Raw genomic sequence first — 20,656 nt, 5'->3', positions numbered from 1 at the left:
TCTCAGCTGAAAGCAAGTAAAAAACCACTCACTCCTCTGTCTCCTGCTCAGAGCTCAGCTGGGTCTCCCAGTCTTGTCATATCTTGGAAGCTAAGCAAGGTCGGCCCTGGTGAGTACTTGGATGGGAGACCACCAAGGAAGCCTAGGGTTGCTATGAAGAGTCAGGCAATGGCAAACCACCTCTGTCCGTCTCTTTCCTTGAAAACCTGGATGGTCCAGGCTACCCCAGTCTTGTCATATCTTGGAAGCTAAGCAGGGTCGGCCCTGGTGAGTACTTGGATGGGAGACCACCAAGGAAAGTCTAGGGTTGCAGTGCAGAGGCAGGCAATGACAAGCCACCTCTGAAGTTGCTTGCCTTGAAAATCCTGTGGGGGTTTTAAGAGACCTTTCTGTTTGCTCTCTCCCTCTCCAACTGCCACACCCCCCCTTTAGATGAGTGGTGTGAAGAGGCTGCAGCCACGGTTGAGTGCTATTCTTTTTAAGCTTCAGTTTGAGGAGCAGGTAAGCAACATCAAACCCGACATCATGGCTGTCAGTGCCGCCTGCGAAGAGATCAAGAAGAGCAACAGCTTCCGCAAGCTGCTGGAACTGGTGCTGCTAGTGGGAAATTACATGAATGCGGGATCGCGGAATGCACAGACCTTTGGGTTTAACCTCAGCTCCTTATGTAAAGTGAGTCTCTCTCTCTCTTTTTTTTTTTGTAAAGCCTTATAATACTTCATTTGCAGCTGCTGTTCCCTTTTTTTTTAAGTTACCATGCTTTTTAAATTGCTCGTTCTCTTTTGACCCTTAACCTTCCCAATAATATGGAGCTTCATAATCTATGCATTCCTTCCCACTCACTTAGAAAAGCCATTAATTTGCTGTGAAGCTTGGCAAAGTAAACATTTCATATCAGGTTAACAGTGTACAATGTTTTGAGATCATTTTATATTCTGCTTTAAAGCTTCTATTTTTATCTATTAAGTAAAGCAGCCGGAATGAGTATGATATCACAAATGGTGGTGGTGGGTGCACTGGCGTGGGATCATCTGTGGTGTGAATGAATTGGATCCAGCACAAAATTTCTGCTTGCTCGAGAGCTCAAGCTCAAGAAAACAACCCTGGTAGCCACTTGCACGAAGTCACACTTACTTTATCCTTGCTTGCACAAGATTTCTTGCAACCAGGTTTTTGGCCACTTGTTTGTTTATTTTTCTACTATATTTACAAACTGCGTTTCACACTGAGCCTCAAAGGGGATGATGCAGCGTAAGTCAATACAGTCAGTATTTAGACACGTCCGATAAGCAATGGGGAGGGGCTGTGGCTTAGTGGTAGAGCATCTGCTTGGCATACAGAAAGTCCCAGGTTCAATCCCCAGCATCTCTACTTAAAGGATCTGGCAATAGGCGGTGTACAAAACCTCTTCCTCAGCCCTTGAAAAGCTGCTGTCAGTCTGAGTAGACAATACTGACTTTGATGCACTCATGGTCTGATTCATTATAAGACAGATTCTTGTGTTCAGTGTACTAGGATGTCAGAAATCTGAAAAGCATAGCATATTAGACTTGATACAAAGTGCAGATGCTGTGCAGAAAAATGCAGACACAGTGCGGTGACAACATGGTAGTGATATACATCACACAAGATCTTGGGTGAGTAGAGCTGTACTACGCCCATTTAAAGGATTGGGACTGTGTGCCAAGTGAAAGTTGTTAAGGGCAAATCAGCCCCAGTTCTTCAGTGAGGAGTAACCTCAACCAGAGCTGACAGGAATTCCCCTTGTCTTTCTCCTCTGCAAAAATGCACAGGATAATGTTATCCGGTAGCTTCCTGGGTGTGCAAATTTGGCCAGTCCTTGATATTAGCCATCATTTGATACTGCGTTTTGTGGTGCCTCATCCATATTGGACTGCCTTTGCATTCTGCCATGTGGCAGCATTGAGTGATTTTTTTTTTTATATATTAACCAGTCATTTGACCAAATATTGTCTTTGGTTTTCCTATCTGCTACTCAGGCGAGTTTTGTTGTTCAGATCGAGTTCTTTACCTGCTGCATTGTAAGGTGAACTTCCAGCCACAACATTGGAATTGAAAGATTTAAATTGATCCAAATAATGTTTTGGGCACTCCACTTAACGTTCAGATACTGTGCAAGAAAAACAACAGTAATAACTGGAATTTCTAAAACTTCATATAAGCTTCTGTTTATTTGTTTGTCTTTCTTTTCAAGCTAAAGGACACTAAATCTGTCGATCAGAAAACTACATTGCTTCATTTTCTTGTTGAAATATGTGAGGAGAAATACCCCGATGTCCTGAGGTTTGTTGAAGATTTGCAACATGTAGATAAAGCAAGCAGAGGTTTGTATAACAACCAGGTTGTTTTGTTTATTTATTTGAAATATTTAAGCACCTGCCTTTCTCCCGAGCACCTCAGGACCCAAGGTGTGGGCCACAGCAAGGGCTGCCGACCTCCGAGTGGCACCTGGAGATCTCCCACTTGTTACAGTTGATCTTCAGACAGCCAAGATCAGTTCCCTTGGGGACAATGGCTCACATGTGGTGGCAGTGTGCAAAAATACACAGAAAATAATTTTGGAAATTGTTAATGTGAATTTAAGATTAGAACCACAATGTTATCTACTTAATATGATTCCTGAAGAAGTTAAATTTCATTATATGTATTCAATAATATTAATAATAACATCCGCTAGAATTTTATTAGCAAAATACTGGAAGTCAGAGAAAACCCCCAGTAGGGAAGAATTAGTTCATAAACTGATGAATCTAGCAGAAATGGACAAGCTTAGTCTATTAATGCAGGGTGAAGATGAGGAAATATATTTGAAGAGATGGTCGAGAATTTATAAGTGGATGAATAATTGTGATTAGGGCTGCCAAGTCCCCCCGGGGGGCGGATTTCCTGCCGGCGGTTTCCCGCCACGGAATCGGGCCCCGGGGGAAACCCCACCCCGGCATGCACATCAGCCGGATGTGACTTGATGACGCCGGGCATGCTGGGGGTGGGGCCACAGCCATCTGAGGGGAAAACATAGATGGCTGTGGCCCCGCCCCCAGCGTATTAATACCATTAGATAAATAACCATCAAAGCACCTTATGCCCCCACTAGCAGGTGTTTCCTCTCTGCCTGTGCTAAGGTTGCCCCCAAAGATATTTGGAATCGCTCTGCTTTTGCAGCTTTGCTGGAGAGCCAAGGGCAGTTGGAGCCCCCCCTCCCCCCCGCCTCTTCTAGGAAGTTGCTCCAGAGGCACTGAAGTGGTTGAGCCCGGACTGTTGCCAAGCATACCTTGGGCAAGGAGGGAACTGATAGTAGGTCTTGCTAGAAACAACAGGGCCCCATGGGCATGTAGAAAGAGCAAGAGACGTAAAGACGTAAGTTCTCAGTTCTGGCTCCTGCTCTGTCGAATGCATTCTCGGATGACCCCTGTGCCCAGCAGGACTTTGTTTCTACAGGGCTTGCAAGGCCGAATGGTTCTGGTGGGCCTTTGGAGGTTAACCAGATCTTTTGGGCTGGTTTGGAAGCAGTATCCTGCTACGTCCTGTGTCTTAATATTTTATACATATTATCTGATTTTTGTTTGTTTTTAACTTGTTTATCACGATGTTGTTTAAGATTAAGTTTCGGCAGGACCATCTGGGTGAGTGGCAACTAAAAAAATCTAAAAAATAAACATAATATTAAGTACTCTCCATATTCATCTTTTTTGGGGGTGTGAGGAGCAAAAGCCAGATCTGCACAGATCCTAAAGAACCCTGTAGAGTTTTACGTAACCCCCCTCACTCCAATACCTCTTCAAATCACTGATTAACTCAGTGTCTACGAACTGTAGCCTAAAAACCCACAGATCTGATGCTCTTTAGTTCTGCCGCAGTGCAAAAACCTTTCCCCGAGGCATGGAGACTCATGACTTTTAAATGCATTCCTCTTGACCTCATAGCCTTCTGCCTGGGGCTTATTTGCTCATGTGGGGTCATTTATTTTCTTACTCCTGTGCCTTTTGGAAAAGTGCACATGGCTAGTTGTCTGTTCGTTCTGGCACATTCATCTCCTCTCATTGTGTTGACTTGCTTTGGATGGAAACTGTTCTTTGCAGTGTTCCAGGCACTCTAAAAAATTATAAATGCAGAGATACAGAAGTGATGTAGAGTTGAAGACTGCTTGCTGTCTGCTTAACCCATTTGCATCCATTTTCTCCAGAAACCTTTCCTTGGTGTGAACTCCATGTGCATGCTTTGTCACAGTTGCTTTTGAAAGATATTTCCTTCCCAAACTGTCTGCTACACCCATTATCTAGTCACAGCCCATGTTATAACTCACATTCTACTTCAAGTGACATAGTGCTTTTGCCAATAAAAGTGTTTATAAATACACGGGATGCATCGTATGGCATTTTCCTAGCAAAAGACATTTTAGAGCATGAGCGTAGCAGATCCTTTCTATGTGTAGCTACACTATCGACTTGACATGAAAGTTTCAGGTAACTCCTACTGTGTTTAGTTTCAGCAGAAAGCTTGGAGAAGAGCTTAAAGCAGATGGAAAGGCAGCTTAAGCAACTTGAGAAGGATTTGGAGACCTTTCCCCCTCCTGAGGATATTCATGACAAATTTGTGACAAAGATGTCCATATCCTTTTGACAGCTCAATGCTCTATATGTCGCTTTGTTTTAAGTTTTCTTAGTATTTCAGATTTAGTATTTGCATAATCTGTGTTCAGTGTGCGGCAGGCACTTTTGACAATTTTAATCTTCCACCTTAAATGACTAAATCTAAAATGGCTTAATGGGGGGGGGGAATCACCTATAATGTTTTATCTAGAATTAAGTGTATGCTATCTCCACCAACACTGTAATTTTTTGATTGAACACATAAATAGAATTCAGTGAAATGTTTTGAGGTATTGGTTGGTGAAACATGGCAATTTCCAGTTAGGCGGGAAATGGTTAAGAAACTTAAATACCCTTCTCTTAGTGAAATCCTTCAGATTGTTTTTCAGCTTGAGTCAGTCATCAAAATGAACAGTCTGCCTATGAGCTCTTCCCTGTTTTTTAAAGCTCCCCCTCTCCTCAGTATAGTTATTCTTTTAGATATGGGGGGGTAGCGGTCCACTGGTTCTTCCAGTGGATCCTGTGTGTCACAACTGCTGATTCCAACTCAGCTTTCTTCCTTCAGATACAGAACAATTTCAGATCAACAAACTGTGATCTAAAATTGTTCTGTATCTGTCCCGTACTTCGCTAGCATGCTTGCAGACAGAATTACCATGAAGGAGAAAGCCGAAAATTGTTAATGTAAAGTAGATGCAAGTGCTTTTTGTTGACTAATTGGTAGGGTTGCCAGCTCTGGGTTGGGAAATACCTGGAGATTTTGGGGGTGGAGCCTTGGGAGGGTGGGCTTTGGAGGAGGAGGGAGGGGCTTCAGTGGGGTAGAATGCCACAGAGTGTACCTTCCAAAGTGGCCATTTTCTTCAGGTGAACTCATCTCTGTTGCGTGGAGAACAGTTGTAATTGTGGGAGGTCTCTAGGCCCCACCTGGAGTTTGGCAACCCTCCCATAGGGAATGTTCCCATCAGACATAGATAAATGCTGTAGTATATATTCCAGACCTTGAATACGAGCAGCAGGCAATCACCTCCAAATAACGGTGACTATCAGACGAAGATGACAGAATGCAGCTTCTTCTTCTACCTTATTCTTTCGGGGATATAAAAATAGTAAATTGTATAACAGCTCTGCCAGGAAAAAAAACCCTTATACCACACAGAAGATTCTTCCATGGCAAGGCACCATGTGGTTTACTGACACTTAAGATGCGATCCAGTGCAGAGAGATTCCAGCCTAATCCCATTTATATCAGTGGGCTTAACCAGGAAGAGGATTGCCCAGGGATATGTATTTCTGCCCTTTTGCCTTTGAGCAGTTTCCAGTAAGGCCTGTGCCAATGCTCTGTGTTGAAAGAATGAGCAGTTGGTCTGCTGAACTAGAAAAGGGAATTGGAAGGTACTAAATGGAACGTTCTTGTCCTTTCACGTGAACAGAAAGCTGCCCGTAGTATAAAAACCTGGGCTGATTTCCCACAAGCCGCTGCTCCGCGCTCGCTCCTCCCTCTGCCCTGTTCGTACGTGTCAATTTCACACTGTGTGCTGCGTGGCCGCATTTTGCTCCGCAGCTTCGCCTGATTTCCCCTGCGTCTACTCAACCTTCAAAACCCAGGATTGAGTAGACGGGGGGGGGGAATCGGGAAAAGCTGTGGAGCAAAATGCGGCTGTACGATCGGGACAAAGGGAGGAACGAGCGCGGAGCAGCAGCTTGTGGGAAATCAGCCCTGGTTTGCTTAATTTTCAGAATGAAAACACCATGTTACACAGGCATTGTGAAAATGCCTCGAGGACAGCACTTGCTATTACACGCAAGCAGATTTCCTTCTTATTTACAGGGTACTGCATTATCAGGAACATCACTGAACTATTCCACCCTATTAGAATAATCCACATGTGACTCTCTTAACAGACGTTTTGATCTTTAAACACTGTTAACGTGCAATAGTTAGTTGCCTCCTGTTAACCGTCCCTATAGGCAGAGAGTCATTGAGAAATGGTGAAGTTAACGTGTGGTTTCTGGTAATAGCTGTGAGGTTGCTAATTAAAGAAGCTGACTTCCAAGAAAGCGGGGGCTACGATAAATTACAAAGCAAAGGAGACTTGATGTAAAGGTTAGGTAATCCTGCACAGCTTGAGGAGTCCGGGGCCTCTTCTGTCACTTACTTTGAAAGGCGAAGCTGAATGGTACTGATGTTTTGAAAGACATGCAGCTCATAAAAAGCAGTCGGCAGGAAAGCCGAAACAGGAAGGATGGGGCTGTGTGAGAACACATTTTCATCCTGTGCACAATTATGCTCCATAGGCGACTTGGCTATTATATCCTGCTGCTAAATATCACAACCTGAAGCTTTCTAATGAGTCTATTAGCATCATGTTTATTTTAAAACACAGATATGTACACGGTGCGTGTACTTTTGTTGACAACCTGTAATTATATAGATGGCTTTCTTATTAATGTAGTTGGCTGTCTGTCGGAGCTATTTACGCAACTTTAAATGCAGTGTTCTTTCCTTGCGTGGTATTGTTTGTTAGTTAAGTGGCTTAGGAAAAAAACGGCTTAGAACATTAAATGTATTGATGCAGCCTTTATGGGGAGAATGAAAACTATTTGAGAAAGGTAATAGATATGGAAATAACAAGTTAAAGATTGGATGCCTTAGCAGTATTGGAAATCTCAGTTTTTTCCTAGGGATCACAATACAGCTAACATTGCTATTAAAATCAGCTAGAATTACTTAAGCTCTGAGTAGTATATTCAAAATTGTAAATTCCCACAATGGTTGATTGCATTCCTTACTTAGACTTAGGTTTGTTAGAATTCTTCTAGTGGTTTGCTCTTTAAAAAGCTATTTCATGCAGTTCGTCTTTCATGCAGTTCGTCTGTCACTTACCAACAGGTTATTATATTATATTTGTACTTCTTTCTCAGAATGCCACTTATAAATGGTGGCTTGGTTTAGTAAAAACTTTGGAAGTAGAGGTGTTTAAAAGCACGATCTAGGTAGATTGGTAATTGTGATTTATTACAGTTGTGTATATCAATGTGCTTACTAGTAGTGGCTTGTGTATAAATTCCTTTTCTGCTAAATAATATCAAGTTATGTTAAGATAAATGGAAAGAAAATCTAATTACAAATTGGATAAACTTGCTATAGGCATTCATTACTTATGGAGATGCCATCTGGGTAGTAACTTTGTTTTATGTTTAATGAAATATTAAGCCTGAGAGTCGGAGAACATAGAAGATTGGAAATTTAGAAATAATGTTTCTGCAGTAGTTTGAGCCTTTTCGTTGTGGTTGTTGATGAAAATGTTTCAGAGGTGCTTTTGGGAGGCAAAAATGAAGAAGTCAATTAGTTTTGGTAGAAACTTCGGCAATTTAAGTGAATTTTCTTGGCATTGGCTGTCCTAACACAAATTACAAGGAGTCTCTGAATGCTGTTTTTATGTAAAGTATGACAGACTGTAATCATTCAAGCGACAGATGTGTTAAAAATAAATTGACAGTGGTGTGTATATTTGCAGCTGTATTGGCATGGAAGTAGGACATTATCGGTCATTTCTACTGGTTGGATGCTGTTGGGAAGCGAATGGCTTCCTTCTTCCCCACAGCATTGTGGTGCATTCCTCCTAGGATTTCCCTGGCTATACCCTGAATTGTACCGAACCAGCTTTGCTGTGAAATTTGGGAAAAGATTGTGGCAAAGCCTGGATGGCTGCTATGTCGGTGGGTAGATTTACCTGGACCCTGTCCACATGGCATCTTAAATTATTTATTTATTTATTTATTAAATTTCTCCCCCGCCCTCCCGCCAAAGCGGCTCACAGGGGTCATTTCCTCCCCCCACCACTGGGGAGCCCTTTTTTTTAAAAAAAATCAGCAACTGAATAGTGTTACAGCAATGTAACATTAAAATAATCCGTGTAACAGGTTTCCTAAATTACCAGTTTTTCAAAGTAATTCTCTAGCCCTTTTCATTGTGGAGATATGCTGTTCGCCTTTTGGGACCGAGGCTTGCTTTTGTAAACAAAATATGAAAGCTGGGAATTCAAAGACCTGTTGTAAGAATGTGTATAACATTATAATGATATGATATGCTGGTTTTAAAAAACCCTGTGGGGAGGGTGGCTGCTGCCAGGGAACCAGGGCAGGGCACATGTGGGGATATGTACCTTATGGAAGCTCCATTGCTGCTGCTTTGTATTGGCAGCTGCGGCAACAGCAATGAGGAATCTACACATGTGGAAATTGCTATCCAGTAAAGTTTCAGGGTGGGACAGTCGCTGTACCTCTTTGTGGTCCAGTGAATCTATACGAAGGGAAGCAACAGATCCCAACCTGGCTTTGCCCAGGGGGACCACAAAGAGGCATATTTGCCCAGGGGGACCACAAAGAGGCATATTTGCCCAGGTAGCAGGGAGTCGCCACTGCTCTTATGGGACTAGTGGCACTAGACTGAATTCCTCTTGTTTTCTGACCCTCATAGCTTCCTTCTTGGGGAGTGTTTGGGTACATAGAAGCCAGGACATTCCACAGTCTTGAAGTCAGGGGAAAATGTATCCCATGGTCTTACAGATTTATGACCATAGCAGCAAACCATTAGCATGATAAGTCCCGGACCATCACAAGCCAATTGTTGCCTTGTATACATTCCTGCAGGTGCCACCTGTAATCTACTTCCAAAAGTTATGGAATGTGCTAAAATTATATTGCTTTTATTGAAGGAGACACTGACGTGTTACAGGGAGGGTAGACTCTAACCCATGTATTTCACTTTAGAAGCCAGCCCAAATATGCGCTGTATAGGATGTTAAGGAGAATGTAGTAGTAGCAGGCCCCCCCCCCCAAAAAAAATCGAATGTCTAGCTCCTGGTAGTAATGGAAATGCTGAGCTTTGGAGGCTGAGTCAGATACCGGAGAAGCTAGCAACTGCAGCTTTGCTCGTGCAATCACAGTGCCCCTACGATCAGATTAGGGTTAAGTATCCTAATTTGGGAGTGCTGTTTCAAATAATGGATTAGAAACAATGCACGGTGCCACCAGATGAATGGGGTAGGTGCTTAAATGGAAAATGTTTGCTTTGGTAATGTACGGTGGTTCTCCAGTACCAGAAACTGTCTGAAAATGCTCAACCGCAAGTGTAAAAATGGTGTGTGAAACTTGATTATGTTCTAGAAAATCACACTTTGTATCTTTGTTTGTGATTGTCAAAGAATGAAATGTTCAAATACAAATAGCTTCCCTGATAATAGATGAAAGCCAGCATGATAGCGGAAACAATGATAAAGGCCTCTGTAGAGTGCTAAACTGCTTTAGTCAGTGCTGTAGAAATTCTACTGCTGATAAAACATTAACATGGATTTGATTTTAGGAGGGAAAACCCCCAGTACATTTCAGCTGTTTAGTACAGCATGGACATGATCCAGCCGAAGGTGAGCACTTTGAGGTCCTGCCGGTGTAAGCACTTGCTAACTGCTGTTGAAATCAATGGGCCATGGGGTTCGTTAACTGGATAGTGGTCTATTTTAGAGTTGTGTAGAGCTGCGGTGGTTCAAGTGGTTAAGACGCTGAACTGCAGGCTGTGGAAGGTCAGTAGTTCAGCAGTTCGAGACCTGGGTGCCGCATGATGGAGTGAGCTCCGATCTCTAGTTCCAGCTCCTGCCAACCTAGCAGTTCGAAAGCAAGAAATTGCAAGTAGATAAATAGGTACCACTTCGGTGGGAAGGTAACAGCGTTCCGTGCGCCTTGGTGTTTAGTCATGCTGGCCACATGACCATGGAAAAGTCTTCGGACAGCGCTGGCTCTTCGGCTTTGAAACGGAGATGAGCACCGCAACCCTAGAGTCGGATTCGACTGGCTTTCAAGCAAGGGAATCTTTACCTTTAGGGAGAATTACTTCTGATTTGTGGTCGGATCAGTCTTTGCTTAAAAGTAATGTGTATTTTACATTGTTTTTTCTGTGTGCTTTGAAAATGACCTTTAAAACAGGTCATTTTATCCCTTCATTGAAATTATTGAGAACTGATGGACACTGCCCTCTGATAGATACAGGGGCAACATGTTTAGTACTTCTAATTAGATCCTTTAAATATTGCTGAATTCTAAATAGAAAGGCACATTAGTGTAGAGGAAACTCAGAGGTTCAAGTGATAATCTATTGGATTATCAGAGGCCTTTGGGAAAGGACTTTGGGATTTTCCAGGAATAAGTTGGCAAATCTTACAACACTAAGCAGAATTGTAAAAACAGCTGTTTTAAATCTTATTTAATTGTCAGAGAAGGAATTTCTTAATGAACTGGTGTTCCAGCACCAGAAAACATCAAAACACTATTAATGAGGATGGTACAAACCATCCGGAAGACAGGAGGGCCTAGTGTGATGTGGTCCATGGGGGTCGCAAAGAGTCGGACTCGACTGTGCGACTGAACAACAACAACAACAAACCACCATGATAACGATCTGTCATAGTGAAGATCTATGTTAAAGCTCTCTGCTTCAAAGGAACAGGTTTAAAAGTTCATAATGGCTTATGAGTCTTAGTATTCTTAACTAAAGAAAATTAAGTTAAACTTCTTTAAGTTTAAAATGCTTTAACATACTAATATTGAGTTATTGGAAACCTTAAGCAATTATATTTATATACACACACACCCCTTTTCAGCAGCTCATTGTTTTAAGGCAAAGTGCTTTTATACAGATATGTGCATGCATTAATGTAGAGAAACTATTTTTATAATGGGAAAAGTTAGATTCTGTACTTAAACTTAGCCTGTGGGTTCATTCAAAGGTGAGCAAGTCTGGGAAAACAGCCAAGAGGATGCAGAGATCACTTTTAACAAGACAGGTACCTGCATCATAAGTTGAAACACGGCCAGTAACATCTTGTTTGTCAAATATAAGATTAATGATTCTTGAAGTCAAAGAAACTCAAAGTACGCATGTGTAAATAATGTCGACAGTGATGCAAAGTTGGGAGGAGCAACAAAAGCATATAAGCCAGATCCCTGTTATTCACTGGACATCTGAGCTGAACTTTTGGCTGCATGTTGTCCCTTATTTAAATAAAACTTTTTTTCTACCTTTTTTGCTGCCTGGATTTTTTCCTTCACTGTGTGGTTTATTGGCTAGCCACAAAAGTCAAAAGAACTTTAGTGCCCTCAGGGCGTTGCCTTCATTAGTATGAGTGTGTTGCGTCTGTTATGCAATTGCATAATTATCCACCAGAATAAAACGTATACTGATAAGACTAAATAGGGTTTTGTTAATTCTATAAGAGGTTATTAAGATTATGCTTTAGGCACTAAGACGTATATATATATATAAGACGTTTTCTTTGTGCTACAAGACATTCTAAGTCATATGGAGTTCCATGTATATGAAGCTTGCGATATGCTCTTTATGATGGCATTTGATTAATCTTTCTATATTAATTATTTCAGAAAATATTTTGAATATTGTGTAAGGAGAGAATGAAAAAAAATCAGGAAAGTCGTCCTGGCCAAGGGGCCGTTATTTCAGAAAGCGGGAAGGGGAAGTATAATTAGGAGACTTGGACAGAACCATTTCAGAATCTAATTTCTCATTTAAAGTAATGTTGAATGTCAAGTATTTGTTAGAAACCTTATATATTTTGCATGATATCAATGGATTTGGCTTTTACAAATCCCACTACCAACTTGCATATCGCGACACATCTGCGGCAATAAAACTAAAAACTGTAGTTGAGATTGCATGGTATTGGAATGCTATGCATGCATACATACATTTTGTTTTGTTTTTTATGTATATATATACACACACACGCGCACACATAGAGAGAGAGAGAAAAGACACCAAAGTCAAACTCTGTCTGCATTAGGAAAAGAAAGCCGTGAAAGCAGCTGCTACAGGAAGGAGAAACCTTGTATTTGGGGAAAGTAACCAGCACGTTTTTTAAAAAAAGAAATTCACTTGAGAATGTGAATGTTATAGATCAAACTACTTTGGGTAGCTTGTCTAAAAAAACTCGGACGCTCAATTGGCGAGACCATCTTAGAAATGCTGACTAGGATCTTGTTCTCGAAAGAGCTCTCTCAGCCCCACCTGACTCACAGGGTGTCTGTTGTGGGGGGGGGTGGGGGAGGAGATTGTAAGCCGCTTTGAGACTCCTTCCGGTAATGAATTCTAATCACTTCCCGTGTTGTCTCTTACTACACGTTAGTGAGAGAAAACACATGATGTCATGGTTGTGTTTGGTTTCCTATCTGTTGCATTCCCTTTGGTTCAAGTGAGTATAAGAAAGCTGCTTAAAGGACCAGTCTCTGTTGATTTTCTAACCAAGATTATATGAAGTTCATAACCTTAACAAGCTTAACACACCTTTGCAATCCAAGCAAAGGAACAGTTCCAGAAACTTTCTAGGATGCATAACAACATGGAAAAACTCTATCAGAATGTTATGGGATATTATGCCATTGATCTGAAGAAAGTTTCGGTGGAAGAATTTCTGACAGACTTGAACAATTTCAGGACAGCATTCACGGTAAACTACATGTAATAAGTTTAGCCCTGGGAATACCACAGTCAAGCATGCTTATTTTTTCCTAGTTCAGTTTTAATTGCATTGTTTTCTTAAGAAAGGGTAGTGCATTGGTACATGAGTCTAAATCTGAATCAAAAACACTGTGATAGGAGGTGGACCATGGATCAGAGCTGCCCTGCTGGGGAAGTAAGGGGTTAATGCTTTTCGCTCCCAGCAGGTGTGGGTAGGTGGGAGACTGGTCTTGACAGTCTGTCAAAAATTGTGAAATAAATTCATTGCAGAAAATAAGTTGGACCGGGGCTTAGATCTAGAAGATTTTTATATGACTATATAACATCTGTGGGGGAGAACTCACTACACATACTAGCGTCATTCAGTTCTTGTATCTGCTGTAAACTGCTTTATTGTGTTGTATGCTAATTTGCTGCTAGTCAGAGGTCTTACCAATCACCTTCATCCAATCTTAGCTATATTTACAGCTCAGTTACTTATGCATCTTGTTTCTAATTTGTCCTTCCTAGCAACACCCTCCTCACTCTCTACCTTTATGTAATGGTTGGTGACTTCCATTTCAATGTATCTGAAGAAGTGTAGGTGCACACGAAAGCATATACACAGAACAAAACTTTGTTGGTCTTTAAGGTGTCACTGCTTCAGACTAACACGGCTACCCCACCTGACACAATCATTTGAAGTGTTAGCAGTGCTCTTCTTTGACAACAGATGACGAAATCATGGTGTGGTGGTTTTTCACACCATGCACACAGCTAAATTGACATGTGCGGTACTCAAACATGCTGGTATACCAGGTGTCCAGAATTCACAAAGGAAAGCTTTGTATATTGGGTGATAAATTTAATTTATTGTCCTATGTCAGTTCTTTATACCTGTAGTTTCTTAGGCTTATATAAATATTTTTACAGCATCTTATTGTGATGCTTATTAAACTTAATGTGTATTTGTTAGCAAGCCGCAAAGGAGAACACGAGAAGAAGAGAAGCCGAAGAAAAGCAGAGACGTGCTAATATTGCTAAGGAAAAAGCAGAAAAAGAGAAGCTAGAAAGACAACAGAAGAAGAAACACCTGCTAGGAATGAACACAGGTAATATGGAAAGAAACCAGATGGTTGTAAAAGGTGCATTGAAGAGCTATTGTGGTGACAATAGATACAGATAGAATAACTCTATAATCAAATCGGTTCTTTAGGCAACTTTTTTTTTTGGCACAGAAAATGCACAGAAAAAGCTATTATCCATTTGTTTCACACATTCCTGTTAATGTTTCTCTAACTTGGATTTTTGAATTGACACTTTTGCTTATTCTCGAACTGTGCAACCTTAACTTGCTGGGGAGAGATGATTCTTCTGTTCCACTCCCTTCCCCATGCCACTATTAAAATACCCAACTGCTGTGTTTTGTTTTGCTAGTGGCATGGCACCTCTTGCTTGCTGCCATGGCATTATGGTGCCACTGAGTGATGCAAGTCCCTTTCTCAATTACATTTTGAACCCCATTAATGAGACACTTCTGTTCTCTTTGTCTGTAGAGGCCTTGTGCTCCAGGTCTTCTCCCCTGAATCACATCTCTTATCAGAGTGAGAGTGTTGTGTCGTGGTTGGTGTGTTAGAATAGGATCTGGGAGACCCAGGTACAGATCCCCACTGTGCTTTGAAGCTCACAGAATGACCTTGGCCCCTCCACTCTCTCTCAACGTAACTTGTGAAGATAAAATAGAGGAGGGGAGAAAAAGAAGGCTCACCACCTCAAGCTATTGATTTATTACTTTTGTATCATGCTCTTCCTTCGAGGAGCTCTGGGTGGTGAACATTGTTCTTCTCACCTCCATTTTGATCTCACAAAAAGGCAACAGACTTGTCTGTCTAAGGGAAGCACATCTTCTGTTGGCGTTGAGTGACACCCCCTGCCCTGGTGATAGTCCACATCAGTTCTACAGCTGATTGGGGTGTGAGGTGCTCTTCTTCTACTCCACCAGTGGGTTCCTGTCTTCTCAGTTCACTTCACTGACATGGAGAGAAGATACTTAGGAGTTTCACGGCAGGTGTTGGCTGCTGAAGAGATTTCTGGAAGCATTCCTTGTAGAGGAGACATGAGAGCTTGTGTTTCTCTCCTTTTGCCATCAAGGCTCAGTAAGCTTTATTTCAAGATACAGCATGAGGTAAAAGTGACATTTTCTGAGGGCCACATACTGTGCCTACTTTGTGTGAAGGACATGACATTAGCAGGTGTTCTGTCAGTAATCTGTTTACACCAAAGGTGAGAGACGTGAAAGGGCATCCTGTCTGAAAGCAGTGATTTGGAAGACGGCTCTGGCAGGCACAGGAACATTTACCCCCAACTGCAGTGGAAGATATTACTATTTGTTTACCTCATGTATACCCCTGTTTTCTCCCCAGTGGGGACTGAAAGCAGCTTATATAATTTCCCTCTCCTGTATTTTATCTTCACAACAGTCTTGTGAGGTAGGTTGGCTGCTTTTTACCGAGCAGCCTTTCACGGCAGAGGGGGATTTCAGCCCAGGTCTCCCAGGCCCTAATCCAGCCACTGCACTGCTTACTCATACCCATGGAACTAATTCCTTTTCGTGGAGAATTTTGGATTCTGTTCAAAACAGCTTTCCCCACAAGAAAAGAATGCAAGACTTTCTCACTTTAAAAGTTACACACTTGATCCTGCCTCCCAACCACCCTCAACGTCCAGAAGCAATTGTGGCTTGTGGTCTCTGCCACCACAGTGGTCTTTTCAGGACTAGATGTTTTACTTGGCCGAATCTTGGGGTGCTTCTACCCAAAGTGGTTCTATTAATACAAAACCCTTAGTACAAGAAAGTAACCAGCGGTTTATCTCTCAACTGAAAAAAATGTGTAAGGTAAAGCTCGATCTTGGACTTTGCTATTCCGGAACATGGGTACTTGTAATTTCTCTACAAATCAGTTGTTGTTGTTGTTGTTGTTGTAAAGTGTCATCAAGTCATAGCCAACTCATGGCAACCCTGTAGGGTTGTGAAGGCAAGAGATGTTCAGAGGTGGCTTGCCATTGTCTGCCTCTGTGTCGCAACCCTGGGATTCCTCATTGGTCTCCCATCCACATAGTAACCAGGGCCTGTCCTGATTAGGTTCTGCATTCTAACAAGATAGTCTGCAGCTCAGGGCACAAATGGATTAACATTTGTAGATGGGAAAAGTCAATTTTGTTATTAATACAGTTTTCAGATTTTCTGATGACCTTTCCATAACACAGTTCCATCTGTTTGCCTAGATAATTATGAAGATAATTTCCACATTATTGGCTTTATGAAGTTCTTAAGTCTGGTGTATGTCCTGACATCTAGAGCAGATACACCTTGGGTGTTCTCCAACTCACAAAGGAGGTCTGTGCCTGGTCATTCACTTAATTGGAAGCTCCTATGAACATCATACTCCACCCCACAAAAGTGTTCTGTCCTGGAGCCTAGATGTAGTCCTTCGAGACCTATCTTGGCTACCTGTTTTCCCCCTGGGAACAGCTGCCATAAAAATAATCTTTCCAAAGACCTTCTTGTCATGGCAGTATATTTCCAAGTTGAGTGTGTGAGTTAGGAGCTCTCTCAGTAATAGGGGTGTGCAACAAAAAAAAAAAGCTGATTTTTCGGCTTCAGGTAAATCAGACCCGAAAAATATCAGTAAATGCGAAATTTCCCCAGACCAATACTGGTAAAGTGTTTGGATTGGGGAAATATTCATTATTCCCGAATATATTCGGGTCATGTTAAAATGCCTTCTTTTCCTTCTGGTAGCCCAAACCTATTATCTTGTCAATTTCACTCCCCGCCAGTCAGCTGTGACTGCAATTGACATGGGAAAGCCTTTGCTCTCTGCCTTCCCTTCTCTAGCTGACATGGGGTAGCTGGAGAAGGGCAGGCAGGGAGCCCAGGCATGTTTAAAATGCCTTTCCCTCCCTTCCCCAAGTTTCTCCGCAAAAGCAGAGAGGCTCAGGGAAGGAAGGGGGCATGCAAACATGTCTGGGTTCCCTGTGCGAGAAGATCGGGCAGAGAACCCAGGCATGTTTAAAATGCCTTTCTTTCCCTCCCCGATCTTGGGAAGGGAAAGAAAGGCATTTAAACCCAACAGCTGACTGGCGGCTCAGGCTGTTAGGTTTGACCTTTTTTTTGGTATAGCAAAATGAACCCGAAAACAGCCGGATAATATCGGCTTTTTCGGGTTCCGCTATACTGACAAGGTATTTTGGGGGTATTTGTTTTGGTTCGGCTATTGCCGAATACACACCCCTACTCAGTAGAGAGATTTCTGCATTTTTCTGGCATGATAAAAATAGTTTAAACCAGGCCCTTTCTTATTCCTGATCACTTGTAAAATCCACAGAATTCAAGGGCTCACTCTCCCTTTTTTTGTTTGTGTGCTACTGTGAGGAAGAGAAAGTGGCGCTCTTCAGAAGTTCACAGGGCTCTCAAGTTCTACATAGAGCACACCCAAGCCCATTATACTGCATACAAACCTGCATTTACTTTTCCGAAGCTGTTGATAAAGGTGTCTCCTGCATCTTATCGTGCTGCCTCAGAGAGTGTGTAACTTTGGCCTACTCTTCTTCAAGGCCCACCCCAGTTGGGGAGGGTGGGCTGCATATTTGGAGAAGGCCCCACTACAAGAAATTTGTAGAGTTCATCTCTGTTCACGAGTCTACTCTTAGAGAAGGCTTTAGAACCTGCCTTTGTCTATATGCGGGGGTGGGGGCTTGAAAGAGTGCTCAGGCACTGAGGACCCTCATTTCTAATGGGGTCTGAAAGAGGATTAGATCTTCTCTTGGACAAAACACTGTATAGAATGATTCCTTAAGGGAAGAAAAGAAATTTTTTACCTGGTCAGCTTCCGTTCTCGTCATTAGGAGATCATAGTAACATGAATCATCATTGTCCTCTGCACCATATTCTCTGTTGCCTGATGTGGGAAGGTTTTTTCATTCCCTTTTAGGTTTAATGATTAAACTATATAACTGTCCATTTTTTCTAGTTAGGAGTGTGCGTGCTCTGCCTTTCAGTTCCATAAAGCATTGTCTAACTTTATATAGAACAGCCAGCTATCCATGAGAAAAGTAGGCATTCCCCACTAAAAATTTCCTTTTTAGATGGGGTTGAACTTCTGCAATAGCCCTTGAACACTTGAGGCCAAAGACTACTACCAATCAAATATGTTGGGTGTATAAAATTGACTCCTATGGATTGGAGAAGCTTGACCAATATCCATTTTTTAAAGTATCTATGACTTTTTAAAAGATACCTGGGGTCATGTCAGCCCAGGTACAGGTACTGATTGGCCAAAAAGAAAAAATGACGGCTGCTATCAACAAGTCTGTTAAAGTACTGCCTTGCTCAATAGTGGTCCCTTCTCAGATCTGCACTGTTGTGGGGAGGGAGATGCTCACACTAAATTTGGTAGAAAAGAGTAGTGCTTTAACCGGTACTGCCCTTGGCATGCCATGAATATTTGTCATTATCATAATTCTAAATATGAGTGACGTGGTTGTCATGCAGAAATGTGCTGGAATATCACAAAGAGTGCCCCAAAGCGAGTGTGCCCACCTCTATTTAGCTGTTGTAGGGCTTCTTGAGCCCGGATTCAATTACTTTGTGGCCAGGTCTAGCCTCTAGGCCTTCAGCTTGTCATTCGTGGTTCACACCCAAGATGTGTGGTTGTAAAGATACCTATAAGCCAAAAATGTAACACAAAGGAAGTGGGACTGGTTGCTGAACCCTCTGATCTGAAGCAAAGTGTATTTTGATTGACGTTAGGGAAAGCCTGGGCATATATTAAATGTATAATCCTGGGCCCCTGGGCAACATAGAAAAGTATTTTCTGCCTGTTACCTGAAGGAGGAAAAATCAAGTTGGGATTTCCGTCTCAATCCATTATTGAAAACATTTTAGGTACCGAAGTGGTGCTTATTTATTATCCAGAAGACTCGTCCCTCTGATATGACAGGAATTTTGTTGTGGACAGTCAGAATGGAGGTTATCACAATTTATTGATGCTTTGGGGGTATCTTTTTGAGCAAAACCTTTGAAACAGTTAACAAAAACAATATAATAACACTTTGGAAAACCATATGTTGGTTTTAATTCCTTGTATGCATGATAAAAATAAATTAGAATACAGTTATAGTTGTTCGGCTTGTGGTAATAATTGCTTTCAGACGCTTTTGAGAATTTGAAAATGGTTCTGGGGAGCATAATAGCAAAGTGGGCTGTAGTGAATCTAACTATCACATGAGGGTCTTATGATGTCCCATATGGGATTTTGTTCTTTTAAAATAAAATTATTCAAGTGGCAAACGGCAAATCTGTCTCCATGAGTAGGCACTTGGAGCTCCATGCTGAAATTTAGGGTGGTTGTTTTTATTTTAGTAATCCATTCATGCAAGCAGAATCTCAACAGCTAATAGGTTGGATTCAGGCAGGATTTCTGCTCAGTCTTACCCAACTCTCCGTACTGTATCCTGTATTCCATAGGGTGTTTGCCCATGGAGATTCCGTGATCTCCAGTGCAGCCTCTTTTAAAGGTCAAAGGAGATTGCTCCACCCTTTTTCACTAGCCGAAGAGCTGATAGAATCCAACCCCATATGTTTAGTGCAGCTAGTGACCACTGAAGATGTGGTTCCTAAAAGTTAGCGGCTTCTGCAAGGGATGTGAGGTTTACAGTGATCATAGCTTCATGCAGGATTCAGAGAGAGGGAGAAGCTTAATGGCGTTACTTTGCATTTTAAATCACTGCTCTGTCACTCTTTAGGGTGCAGTGGTATGAAGTGAATAAAATGAACTTTGGTTTGCTTTACTGGACACAATACCAACACTAAAAGGAGGTGACTTCTTGGAGATATGATTTAAGATTGAATTACAGGCTTGTCTGAATTTGGAATTGCCAGCTTTTAAATACCACAGCCTTTTTGCTAGCCTTGTAAATCTTTTGCCATTGCTATGGTAACCCTGAGAGCCAGTTTGGTGTAGCGGTTAAAGACGGCGGACTCTAATCTGGAGAACTGGGTTTGATTCCGCACTCCACATGAAGCCAGCTGGGTGACCTTGGGCCAGTCACAGTTCTCAGAGCTCTCTTAGCCCCACCTACCTCCCAGGGTGTCTGTTGCGGGGAGAGGAAGGGAAGGCGATTGCAAGCCACTCTGAGTCTCCTTCGGGTAGTGAAAAGCGGGGTATAAAACCCAACTCTTCTGAAAGCTGAAGGAATTCCTTGTATTTGCTTTTCTGCAGAAGGTGACGAGATGGGAGTGATGGATAGCTTATTGGAGGCCTTGCAGTCAGGCGCTGCTTTCCGAGACAGGAGGAAGCGAACAACGCAGTCTAAAGGTAAATATGTCCCCACAATACCTGCTGTTTTTACAGAGTTACGGCACAGGAATCAGTATAATTCTCAACATGGTTCCATGAACACATGAAGCTGGCTGATACTGGATCAGACCATCACTCCCATCAAACTCAGTGTTATCTACACAGACCATCCATGGTTG

General features: G+C 42.1%; 1 protein-coding gene across 1 annotated transcript in view; it reads left to right on the top strand.

The window, feature by feature from the left end:
- DIAPH3 (diaphanous related formin 3) overlaps nt 1-20,656 on the top strand; it is a 141,857-nt gene that overhangs the window by 39,566 nt on the left and 81,635 nt on the right. Inside the window, exons 15-20 of the mRNA XM_015425654.1 lie at nt 433-672; nt 2,216-2,345; nt 4,505-4,629; nt 12,962-13,126; nt 14,093-14,228; nt 20,400-20,495. Of these exons, the coding sequence (XP_015281140.1) occupies nt 433-672; nt 2,216-2,345; nt 4,505-4,629; nt 12,962-13,126; nt 14,093-14,228; nt 20,400-20,495 (892 nt within the window). The remainder of the gene's footprint in view (nt 1-432; nt 673-2,215; nt 2,346-4,504; nt 4,630-12,961; nt 13,127-14,092; nt 14,229-20,399; nt 20,496-20,656) is intronic.

The sequence above is a fragment of the Gekko japonicus genome, unplaced genomic scaffold (assembly GCF_001447785.1).
Source record: "Gekko japonicus isolate JY-2015 unplaced genomic scaffold, Gekko_japonicus_V1.1 scaffold1107, whole genome shotgun sequence".
NCBI classification, from domain to species: Eukaryota; Metazoa; Chordata; class Lepidosauria; order Squamata; family Gekkonidae; genus Gekko; species Gekko japonicus.
The sequence above is the reverse complement of the archived record's forward strand: the minus strand, read 5'-3'. Positions and strand labels throughout refer to the sequence as shown.